Genomic DNA, 13,111 nt, shown 5'->3' with positions numbered 1-13,111 from the left:
TATGCCTACTTTCTGGAGAGTTTTCATCATAAATGGGTGTTGAATTTTCTCGAAAGCTTTCTCTGCATCGATTGAGATGATCATATGGTTTTTCTCCTTCAGTTTGTTATTATGGTGTATCACATTGATTGATTTGTGTATACTGAAGAATCCTTGCACTCCTGGGATAAACCCCGCTTGATCATAGTGTATGATCCTTTTAATGTGCTGTTGGATTTTGTTTGCTAGTATTTTGTTGAGGAGTTTTTCTTTGTGACATCCTTGTCAGGTTTTGGTATCAGGGTAATGGTGGCAGCTTCTTACCCGCCTCCGCCACCCGCAGTCTCTGCCCACGAAGGGCCTTCCTATTGTGTGGAAACTTTTCCTCCTTCACAGCTCCCTCCCACTGGTGCATGTCCTGTCCCTATTCTTTTGTCTCTGTTTTTTCTTTTTTCTTTTGCCCTACCTAGGTACGTGGGGAGTTTCTTGCCTTTTGGGAGGTCTGAGGTCTTCTGCCAGTGTTCAGTAGGTATTCTATAGGAGTTGTTCCACATGTAGTTCGTTGTATTTCTGATGTATTTGTGGGGAGGAAGGTGATCTCCACGTCTTACTGTTCCGCCATCTTGAATGTCCTCTCAGAATGTCCATTTTAAAGCTTCCTGTCCCTTTGAGATCATTTCTTTTTATATCTCTTATCATATTTTCTTTATGGTTTTTCTATTCTCCCTTAATAAAGTATGGCTTACATGTCTGATTTGCAGCTTCTTTTGTTCTTCCTAATAGATTCCAGATTCCTTCCATATATTCTGATTGAGCATGTAACATATCCTAAAAATTATTTTTTAAAAAAATAGATCTTACTTGTTAGTTTTTTGAGCTGTTTATCTGCTTGTTTGCTTTTTAATACCACCTCAAAATATCTATGTCATTGTTGCCTTGAATTCGTGGCAGGAGTTTGTTGTAGCTGTTTATACTTGCATCAATTTCTAGTTTGGAAAAATTTTCAATTTTTCAGAGTTTTTCTTAATAAGAAGGCAACCCAAGGTTTATATTCATTTCTACCAATAACCATATCACTCAAAAATTTGATTCATATATTTGTGTCTGAAAATACATTTTAAAGACACTGAAGACAACAGTTCTATCCTTTTAAAATGCAATGAGATTATTATAGACTGGAAAATTATTACATCTTTCATGTGTTGCACTCTGTATTTTCCCATGCTTCTCAGTTGAGTAACAAATCTGATACAGTGAAGTTATGATTTAATATCTTTTCCTCTTTAGATGGACACTTTTGTAAATCCACTTCGAAATTCTATGAGGAATGTTTCAAATGCAGTTAAATCCCTTCCTGATAGCTTGGCAGAGGGAATGACTAAAATGTCAGACAACATGGGCAAAATGTCAGAACGATTAGGTCAAGACATAAGGCAATCATTTTTCAAGGTAAGATGTTTTCAGTAATGCCTAAAGGAAACTATTTTTAGGTCACCTAAGATTTACTGAGCTCCTGCTTAGATTTACCTTATTTTCCTTTATATGTCCAAAACCCTATAGACACATAGTCTCATAAAGAATTTAAAAACTAGAGAATTAATTCTTATCAAAATTGAATACTGTGTTGGGGCTTCCCTGGTAGCGCAGTGGTTGGGAGTCCACCTGCCGATGCAGGGGACATGGGTTCATGCCCCGGTCCGGGAGGATCCCACATGCCGCAGAGAGGCTGGGCCCGTGAGCCATGGCCACTGAACCTGTGCGTCCAGAGCCTGTGCTCTGCAACGGGAGAGGCCATGGCAGTGGGAGGCCCACGTACCGCAAAAAAAAAAAAAAAAAAAAAAAAATGGATCTGTAAAATCCAGTCACTCCTCAGTCTCTGCTGCAGTAGAATTTTAAAATCCATTTAAAACACATATTTAAAATTAGTAAAGTTAACATTCTTTGTACTGTTTTATTCCATTTAGACATGTTTATTCTATAATGTCATTAAAATTTATAACAAAACAGGTATGTGCTGTTGTGTAAATTAGTTTTACTAGTATTCATCAGCAAATATAAAGTCTAATTTCTCCTGAGTCACACGATCAAGATTCACGAGATCAAAGAGAGGAAAAGTCTTTCAGCATCATCAATCTCTGCAGCCATATCTTACTGTGCATATACCTGTGAGAGGCATAGAAGAGTTTCCTGGGAAGCTTTTTCATTACGCTAGCAGAATAGGTAGTTGACCAAGTAGTTTTTTGCTTCCTAATTTACATTTTAAAAATAATTTTGACCTAGTTGTTTAAGGTTATAATCAAGACTATAAAAGAAATCATGTAACTATTAGAATGTTTCAATGAAGAGGAAATATATATAAACACTGATAGAATTTCTTTATTGTAAGAGGCAACTCCTAAAATATAGTGTGTGTAAATCATACTTTTCTATTGATTCTCATACCTTTTCTGATGTTTCATCTTAATTTCTATAATCATGGGGAAGTACACTAACACCGAAGTGAGGGTTGTCTTGTGCCGCTTCTGCTGATAGCTACCCATATGACTTCGTACAAGAGTCACTGAACTTTTCCAGGTTTCTTTTTCCTCACCAGTAATGTGAAGGGGTTATAATAGGTGATCTTGATGGTCCTTCCTGTGCTGAGAAATGGTTATCAACTAGCACTGGTTTTTTCTGTCCTTTTCCCCCATAACTTACATTATATAACAGTCAGTTAATTAGTTCCTTTAAGCCTCTTAGCATACTGTTAGGCTCTTTATGGTAAAAGAAAAAAGATTGGAGTTCTATTCCCCTACTCTGCTACTAACTTTTGGTCTTTAAGTCATTTAATCTTACTTAGCTTTAAATTCTAAAAAGTATGGGAGTTTGAGTAATATCTCCATCCAACTCAAAATGAATCCTTTTTTAAAGGAAAGAAAATCTGTTGGTAATGAAATAATTACCCTTTTATATTGGGTTTCTAACTGTAGATTGTTAATACCTTGTTAATGCTATATAAATTTTGTTTATATGTTGTCCCCAAAATTAAATCGAATGCTGTTCATTATATTTGATACTACTCATTTTGATTTATTTTATTGTGTTCTTTCATTTTCTGCTATAGTGTGTTTACTTTGTTTTTTGGTTTTTTTTAATATTAGGTTCCTCCTTTAATTCCGAAGACTGATTCAGATCCTGAACATTGTCGAGTTTCAGCTCAACTTGATGATACTGTGAGTTAATTTTATTTTGGTAGCATTCAGTTGAAATTCACATCATACTTGGCAGATCTTTTTAACTTTTTAATAAAGCATAATATGTATATCTGTCATTAATGTACATATGTTGTAAACATTAAGTTTCATGAATTCTTACAAACTGAACATATCCATGTAATCAGCACTATAAACAAGAAACAGAACATTACCAGTACCCCAGAAAGCCCCTAATGCTCTCTTCCTGTCACTATCCTCTCCCCTGCCAAGGATAAACACTATCCTGACTTCTACCCTGCATTTGTACTTTATATAAATGAAACTGTGAGGTATGTACTCCTTTAAGTTTGGCATTTTTTGCTCAACATTGTGATAATCTTCCATGTTTGTTTCGTGTGATTGTGGTTTCTTCATTTTTGTGGCCTTACAGTCCAATTTTGTAATTGTAGTACAATTATATTTTGTAAATATAGTACAATATATTTGCTATATTACGAACTGTACTCCTATGAACATTCTGTTACTTGTCTTTTGATTAAATAAATAAGTACATATTTCTTTCTGTACCCAGGAATGGAATTGCTTGGTCAGAGGTTATGCAAAAATTCAGTTTTAATAGATACTGTCAAATAATTTTCCGAAGTGTGTGTACCGCTTCCACTGCCATCAGCAATGCATGAGAATTTCAGTGGTTCACAGCCTGCCAAAACTCAATATGTTATGCCTTTTTAATTTTAGCCATTCTCTTTGTTGTATCTCACGCGGATTTCCATTTCTCTGATGACTGTTAAAATGTTGAACCTCTTTTCATAAGTTTATTGGCCATTTGGGTGTCCTGTCTTACATGTCTAGCTCTTTTCCCCATTTTTTTTCTGTTGGCTTGGCTGTCTTTGTCTTTGATTAGTAAGAGTGTGTTGTATAATCTGAATATTGTTTCTTTGTCAGATATAAGTATTTGTGTATTGTGAATATCTTCTACTTTGTGTGCTTTTATGCTCTGTGTACAATCTGTGCCTACTGCAAGGTCACAAAGATGTTCTCCTATGATTTTCTTTAAAAATTGTTTTTGTTTTACCATGCCAAAACTTAGATTTGCCATTCATCTAGGAGCAATTGTTGTGTATGGAATGAGGTAGGGGTCCAGTTGACCTAAGCATCATTTACTGAGAAGGCCTTTTTTTCCCAGTATATGTTTCTCCCTTGTCACAAATCTTTTTATTTTATGTATTTGGGTCTGGGCTTTATATTCTATTCTATTAGGCAGAGTTATTTTAAAGTTATAATTCTCTCTCTTCAGTTTCTCATTGAATTTCTTTATAATAAACTGTCTTAAAGATAATATTTTTGTTTTTTCAAGAATATTTTAGAATGTTTATTATGCATTGTACTGTTGTAATATCCATAACATTATACCTTTTGTTAAGGGTTTTTACAATTTAACTGTTTATTAGAATTGTCATGTGGCGTCAGACTCATGACTATACTTGATCAGAGAATAGAGCAGTAGTGCTTTTTGCCTCCAAAGTGGTTAAGCTATTGAAAAATATGTGAAAGAGAAGGTACGCTAAGAAAATGTTTACAACACAGTGAAAAATGTATGACTCATGCTGTTTTCTCATGAAAAAATTTAAGTATTTAAATTACAACATTGATGAAATAATTGGAAAGAGTAGCTTAGTGATGAAAGAATTACAAAATTACTGGCAGTTATGCAGTTTTGTTGCATATCTAAACCTGCACCTATTATATATTGATATATTTTGACATCAAAGCATTCTAGTTGTCTTTCTTTACTTTTTATATCATTAATTGAATATTCCCATGATGAAAGTGTACACATTTTTACTTCTTAAAAATAAAAAGAAAATTCTAGTAATCTAGTTGCCTTTTGTAATGTTAACTGGATTTTATTTCAGCTTCTTTTTCATGAAAATACCTATATACATACAACCCAGTAACCGAGCAAAACAGATTGCTCTGTGTAGATTGTATTTTGTTCTATTAAATAAAGAGAAATGTTGAGAATATTTTGTTCATTTGAAAAAGGTGCCCTAGAGAATAGGCAAAGGGGCTAGCCTTTGCCTTATAAACTAATACAGACTCTACTGCAAGATCCCAAATCATCTTTTCCTAAGACCATCATGAATCCAGTTTGAGAAGTTTTTTTCGCTACAGCCTTGGAATTTACTCATCATTGTAGAGTTGTAAAATTCTGTATTCTGTCAAAATGGCTGTTAAAAATATTTTTTCTAAATTAGAATGAAATGTTGGTTACAAAGGCTGTAGTATAACTTGTTCTCCAACCTGTAAATAGTAACAGTCATTTGGTAAAAGCAGCAAAATTAGCCATTCATAGTAGATAGGTAACTCAAATAAACGTATCCTTATTTCTTCCCATATTTTGTCAGGTGGATGACAATATTCCACTTAGGGTAATGCTGCTTCTCATGGATGAAGTATTCGACTTAAAAGAGAGAAATCAGTGGTTGAGAAGGAATATCAAAAACCTACTTCAACAGCTTATTAGAGCCACATATGGTGATACTATTAATAGGTACCACTTTTTTTTCTTAAACTACTTAGAGCTGATCTTACTTAGCTTTTGAAGTTTTACTTCTGGAAGCAGATTGCTCAACCTTTTGTAGGTGAATTTCCTTCTCTGGGTCTTTGAAGATCATTAAAGCAGACTATTGCTCTCAGAGATAATCTTCATACAAATTAAGTTGCTTACTCCATGAAAGTAATATTTCTTTATTTTATTCACCTTCTAAAATCTTGACCTTACTCATTTGAATTTCTTTACTTTCAGAAAAATAGTTGACCATGTTGACTGGATGACCTCACCTGAGCAAGTAGCTGACTTAGTGAAACGTTTCAGGTATGTCTTAAGACACAGTCACTTCTTTCAGATAGTATAGAGTTGAGCATTGTTATCACTAACTTTCATTGCATTCCTTCTCTTCCTGGCCTTAACGTTGGTTTTAGTCATCACTGATGAGCAAAAAGACTTGCAAGAATTATAAACATTTGTCCCATGGACCTATTCATGTTTGTTTTTTTAAAACCAGAATAGAAAAAAGTGTAAATGAAAAATCTTTAAGATGTTAGGCTACATTTTATCATAGTAATGTGGCTTTAAAATAATTGAAATATTAATGTAGAAACGGCATGGTCATATTATCAGGTTACCTAGTTTCCAGGATTAATTTTTCTCAGTTGTATTTGCTAACCTTGATTTGATTGGTTGATTGATTGATTGATTGATTGGTTGGCTGGCTGCATGGGGTCTTCGTTGCTGCATGCTGGCTTTCTCTATAATTTCCGCAAGCGGGGACTACTCTTCGTTGTGGTGCGTGGGCATCTCATTGCAGTGGCTTCTCTTGTTATGGAGCATGGGCTGTAGGTGGGCGGGCTTCAATAGTTGCAGCACGTGGGCTCAGTAGTTGCAGCACGTGGGCTCAGTAGTTGCAGCACATGGACTTAGTTGCTCCGTGGCATGTGGGATCTTCCCAGACCAGGGATCAAACCCATATCCCCTGCATTGGCAGGCGGATTCTTAACCAGTGCACCACCAGGGAAGTCCCCACTAACCTTGATTTTAAATGAAGAATTTTAAAAATATGTATGTCCAAGGTCTAAATTTTTATTAACTATTTGAACCTCTGAAAAGGTTCAAATTAAGAGTAGTTATACTCCAATTCATATGTTCATTCTACAGAAATATTCTGAGCGCCTTCTCTGTGTCTAGCCCTCTTACCAGGGACTGAGAGGTAAGGTTCAGTCCCTTCAAGGAAAGCATGCCATGGCAGAGAAATAAATGTGTTTTCTAAAAGTGAGACATAAGCAAGGCATAAACATTCATGGCATCACGTACTTTGAAGTAACAGAAAGAAGGGAACTGTCAATATCGAACACTGTTTACTTGGCACTGTCCAACTACTTTATGTACACTTTCTGATTTTATCCTGTTTTACGAGATAGGGATTTTTGTCTCCGTTTTGTTACAAGGAAATTGAGGATTTGAGAAGTTAAGCAGCTTGCCCAGAGCCTCATGTGCTGGACAGTGGGGAAACAGGTCTCTGTAATCTGAAGCTAAGTTTCTCCTCACTATACCATACTGTTTCTAAAAGCTGTACCACTTGCCCTGGCACCTTCATTCTGTTTCAGGGTCGATAGATATTGTTCTTCTGGAGCACTGATTCTCAACCTTGCCTGCACACTGAAATCACTTGGAGAGCTTTAAAAACTACTAATGCTTAGGTCCCATCTGCAAACAGTCTGATTTAATTAATCTGGTGGAGGACTGGTCATTAAGCTCTTTTAAAGCTCCCAGGTGTTTTCTAATGTTCAGTCAGAGTTAAGAAGGACTACTCTGGGCAGTGTCTCTCTCTCTCAGACCAAATTCCCAGATGGAAGCTTAGTTACCGTGCTCAGTTCCTACCTTTGGCCTGAGAACTAGGGAACAGGAATCAAGCACACTGTGAAAGTAAAGGAGAATGGATTAAATATGTGAAAGAAACATGGTAATCAATACAGCTCTAAGGTGTGGGTGCAGAATTTGTTTTATATTGGCTTAGTTTTAAGTTATTCCAGGGCATACTTCTGTTATTTTTTCTTGTATATATCCTTTTACACCTAAAATTGAACCCTGTACGTAGTTACTGTTTGTTGAATATCACACCTATATAAAATTTCAGAAGTGTTTCCTTTTTCTGTTTACATTTGTGTTTTCTGTAGAAAATTGGAATAATTTTACCAACTTGTATCATTAGAAAATGAAAATGTTTACAAAATTTATTTAATCTTCTTAAATAGAGATGCCTTTTGGCCAAATGGCATTTTAGCAGAGACTATTCCATGCAGAGATAAAGCTATTCGAATGAGAACAAGAGTTGCAGGAAAAACTAAATTACTTTCAATTATGCCAGGTAAGTGAACATTTTTAGTATAAATCTTATTAATTTGTACTTCTTCTGAATTTAAGGCATTGAGCATGCTAAGCATAGCTGCCTTTTGACTATAATAATTATCATTTGATGGCTTATCATATACTAGGCACTGTGCTAGGCATTTCTCATATATCTTTAACTAATCCTCATAACAACATTATGAAGCCTAGTTACTGTTAACATCACAGCTTTATATGTGAGGAAACAAGCTCAAAAGGGTTAAGTGAGTCACTCAGGGTTTATAGCTAGTAAGCGAGTGTTGGGACTCTGACTCAGCTCTGAGTTCCTTGAAAGCCACTGCTTTCAACCACTTGAAAAAGTGTTGCTTTTAACCACTTCACTTTGCTGCCTTGAAACATTTTGAGAATGAAGTTGATGATAAATTCTGTGACAGATGAAAGGGCTGATAAAAGTATATGAAGTATGAGGTTTTCAGGAAGAATATTTGTTCTACTTAAGAGAACAAACACATTTTTTCAAAGAATCCCTTTGAAACAACTGATTGGCCCATTCTTAATCTTTACTAAAACATGATCCTAAAGAAAGTGTACATAGTGGCATTCTGTTGGTCTAATTTGAGTTACTTTAGAACACTGCTGTCTCATTAATGTAGATTCACTTTGTCCGTTTTGTCTTCTCTCAGTAAGAGCAGTTTTGTGTAGTTGGGTGGTTGTTTGATCTCTTCTTTGGTTATAAATATCTTTGAAAATACCTAGATATCTCTTCTCCACATTTTAATTGCGGATGTAGAGAATAGAAAAATATTTAAGTTCTCAATATCTATTTATTTTCATATAATTGTATTTTTAATTTAAACTATATTTTCATCGTAGATTTTAATCAACTTTCTCTTCTGACAAGTTGGAAATTTGCCACATAGCTATTTATTCTGCCCTATAGACTATACTGTTGCATTTGGAGATAAAAAGCAAGTTACAGAAATAACATTTTAGAAAAATTAAAAAAAACCCAATAACCTAGGATATCAATATACTGTTAGAATAAACCAGATGGTGCTATAGACTGACTCAGTTATGTGGCTGGAAGAAATCTTAATGCATTTATACAGTAAATATTTATTGAGAGCCTTTCACGAGCCAGACACTATTCTTTAAACTTATCGTTGCCTTCTTGGAGTTTACATTCTACTAGGGAGACACAGAAAACAGATGAAAGATATAGGTAAAGCACAGTATGTTGGATAGTGGTAAGTGCTGAAGAGACAGATAGTGCAGGAAAAGGGAGGTGTCAGGTGAGTTGCAGTTGCAGATAGGGTAGCCATTGGGGGCCTCCCTGAGATGATAACACTTATGTGAAGACTTGAAGGAAGTGAGGATAGATGTAAAAGTATATATTTTTATATATACATAATCCCTAACCTGTTTTTTAATAAATTTTAAAACTATTTGCTTTAAATTATATTGTAGCCTAGTTAGAAATACACATTTTGGAAGTTGCGTGTTTCTTTTGAGAGCAATAAAGTATTGCTTTTGAGGCCCCTGCTATAGGGGCCCTGACTATGAATAATTAAGAAGAATAATAGGGTATTGGTTCAAGATGGCTGAGTAGAAGGACATGCTCTCACTCCCTCTTACGAGAGCACCGGAATCACAACTAACTGCTGAACAGTCATCGACAGGAAGACACTGAACTCACCAAAAAAGATACCCCACATCCACAGACAAAGGAGAAGCCACAATGAGACAGTAGGAGGGGCGCAATCACAATAAAATCAAATCCCATAACTGCTGGGTGGATGATTCACAAACTGGAGGACACTTATACCATGGAAGTCCACACACTGGAGTGAAGCTTTAACTGATCGTGGGGAAAATAATTGAATGCACAATTCACTTCACTGAAGTGAAGCAAGAAGGTTCTGAGCCCCACGTCAGGCTTCCCAACCTAGGGGTCTGGCAACGGGAGGTGGAATTCCTAGAGAATCAGACTTTGAAGACTGATGAGATTTGATTACAGGACCTCGACAGGACTGGGGTAAACAGAGACTCCACACACAGTAGTGTGCGCATCGGGACCCAGGGGAAGGAGCAGTGACCCTGTAGGAGCCTAGAGAATCGGACTTTGAAGGCTAGCGGGATTTGATTGCAGGACTTTGAGACAGCTCAGGGAAACAGAGACTCCAGTCTTGGAGGGCACACACAAAGTAGTGTGTGCATCAGGACCCAGGGGAAGGAGCAGTGACCCTGTAGGAGACTGAACCAGACCTACCTGCTAGTGTTAGAGGGCCTCCTGCAGAGGTGGGGGGTGGCTGTGGCTCACGGTGAGGACAAGGACCCTGGAAGGAGAAGTTCTGGGAAGTACTCCCTGGCGTGAGCCCTTCCAGAGTCTGCCATTAGCCCCACCAAAGAGCCCGGGTAGGCTCCAGTGTAGGGTCGCCTTAGGCCAAACAACCAACAGGGAGGGAACCCAGCCCCACCCATCAGCAGACAAGCAGATTAAAGTTTTACTGAGCTCTTCCCACCAGAGCAAAAGCCAGCTCTTTTGTTCTGGTGGGCAAGTCCCTCCCATCAGGAAACTTGTATAAGCCTCTTAGATAGCCTCATCTACCAGAGGGCAGACAGTAGAAGCAAGAAGAACTACAGTCCTGCAGCCTGTGGAACAAAAACTACAGTCACAGAAAGACAGACAAGATGAAAAGGCAGAGGACCGTGTACCAGATGAAGGAACAAGATAAAACCCCAGAAAAACAACTCTATGAAGTGGAGATAGGCAACCTTCCAGAAAAAGAATTCGCAATAATGGTAGTGAAGATGATCCAGGACCTCGGAAAAATAATGGAGGCAAAGATCGAGAAGATGCAAGAAATGTTTCACAAAGACCTAGAAGAATTAAAGAACAAACAAACAGAGACGAAAAATACAATAACTGAAATGAAAAATACACTAGAAGGAATCAATAGCAGAATAACTGAAGCAGAAGAACGGATAAGTGACCTGGAAGACAGAATGGTGGAATTCACTGCTGCAGAACAGAGTAAAGAAAAAAGAATGAAAAGAAATGAAGACCGCCTAAGAGACCGCTGGGACAACATTAAATGCACAAACATTCGCCTTATAGGGGTCCCAGAAGGAAAAGAGAGAGAGAAAGGACCTGAGAAGATATTTGAAGAGATCATAGTCGAAAACTTCCCTAACATGGGAAAGGAAATAGCCACCCAAGTCCAGGAAGCTCAGAGAGCAAAAATTAAAGACAAAGAAAAATTATTTGAAAGCAGCAAGGGAAAAACGACAAATGACATACAAGGGAACTTCCATAAGGTTAACAGCTGATTTCTCAGCAGAAACTCTACAAGCCAGAAGGGAGTGGCATGACATATTTAAAGTGATGAAACGGAAGAATGCACAACCAAGATTGCTCTACCCGGCAAGGATCTCATTCAGATTCGATGGAGAAATCAAAATCTTTACAGACAAGCAAAAGCTAAGAGAATTCAGAACCACCAAACCAGCTCTGCAACAAATGCTAATGGAACTTCTCTAAGTGGGAAACACAAGTGAAGAAAGCAACCTATAAAAACAAACCCAAAACAATTAAGAAAATGGTAATAGGAACATACATATCGATAACTACCTTAAATGTGTATGGATTAAATGCTCCAACCAAAAGACACAGGCTCACTAAATGCATACAGAAATAAGACCCATATATGTGCTGTCTACAATAGACCCACTTCAGACCTAGGGACACATCCAGACTGATATATGCTGTCTACAAGTGACCTACTTCAGACCTAGGGAGGCATACAGACTGAAAGTGAGGGGATGGAAACAGAAATGCCATGCAAATGGAAATGAGAAGAAAGCTAGACTAGCAATTCTCATATAAGACAAAACAGACTTTAAAATAAAGACTATTACAAGGGACAAAGAAGGACACTACATAATAATCAAAGGATCAATCCAAGAAGAAAGTATAACAATTGTAAATATTTATGCACCCAACATAGGAGCAACTCAGTACATAAGGCAAATGCTAACAGCCCTAAAATGAAAATCGACAGTAACACAATCATAGTGGGAGACTTTAACACCCCACTTTCACCAACGGACAGATCATCCAAAATGAAAATAAATAAGGAAACACAAGCTTTAAATGACACAATAGAGCAGATAGATTTAATTGATATTTATAGGACATGCCATCCAAAAACAGCAGATTACACTTTCTTCTCAAGTGTGCACGGAACATTCTCCAGGATTGATCACATCTTGGGTCACAAATGAAGCCTCAGTAAATCTAAGAAGATTGAAATCATATCAAGCATCTTTTCTGATCACAACACTATGAGATTACATATCAATTACAGGGAAAAAAACGTAAAAAACACAAACATGGAGGCTAAACAATACGTTACTAAATAACCAAGAGGTCACAGAGGAAATAAAAAAATACCTAGAAACAAATGACAATGAAAACACTACGATCCAAAGCCTGTGGGATGCAGCAAAAGCAGTTCTAAGAGGGAAGTCTATAGCAATACAATCCTACCTCAAGAAACAACAAACATCTCAAATAAACAATCTAACCTTACACCTAAAAGAACTAGAGAAAGAAGAACAAACAAAACCCAAAGTTAGTAGAAGGAAGGAAATCATAAAGATGAGAGCAGAAATAAATGAAATAGAAATAAAGGAAACAATAGCAAAGATCAGCAAAACTAAGAGTTGGTTCTTTGAGAAGATAAACAAAATTGATAAACCATTAGCCAGATTCATCAAGAGAAAGAGGGAGAAGACTCAAATCATTAAAATTAGAAATGAAAAAGGAGAACTAACAAATGACACTGCAGAAATACAAAAGATCATGAGCAATTATTACAAGCAACTCTATGCCAATAAAATGGACAACCTGGAAGAAATGGACAAATTCTTAGAAATGCACAACCTGCCAAGACTGAATCAGGAAGAAATAGAAAATATGAACAGACCAATCACAAGCACTGAAATTGAAACTGTGATTAAAAATCTT

The 13,111-nt window shown here is 36.6% G+C and overlaps 1 protein-coding gene across 3 annotated transcripts in view; it reads left to right on the top strand.

Annotated features, from left to right (window-relative positions):
• Window positions 1-13,111, top strand: part of SNX13 (sorting nexin 13) — a 155,149-nt gene that overhangs the window by 134,182 nt on the left and 7,856 nt on the right. For all 3 annotated transcript variants that reach the window (XM_024127480.2, XM_024127474.3, XM_024127470.2), the window contains 5 exons: window positions 1,267-1,428; window positions 3,120-3,191; window positions 5,582-5,727; window positions 5,983-6,051; window positions 7,989-8,101. In XM_024127480.2, the coding sequence (XP_023983248.1) occupies window positions 1,267-1,428; window positions 3,120-3,191; window positions 5,582-5,727; window positions 5,983-6,051; window positions 7,989-8,101 (562 nt within the window). The remainder of the gene's footprint in view (window positions 1-1,266; window positions 1,429-3,119; window positions 3,192-5,581; window positions 5,728-5,982; window positions 6,052-7,988; window positions 8,102-13,111) is intronic.

This window comes from Physeter macrocephalus, chromosome 5 (assembly GCF_002837175.3).
Source record: "Physeter macrocephalus isolate SW-GA chromosome 5, ASM283717v5, whole genome shotgun sequence".
In the NCBI taxonomy this organism is placed as follows: domain Eukaryota; kingdom Metazoa; phylum Chordata; class Mammalia; order Artiodactyla; family Physeteridae; genus Physeter; species Physeter macrocephalus.
This window is presented reverse-complemented; position numbering and strand designations above follow the sequence as displayed.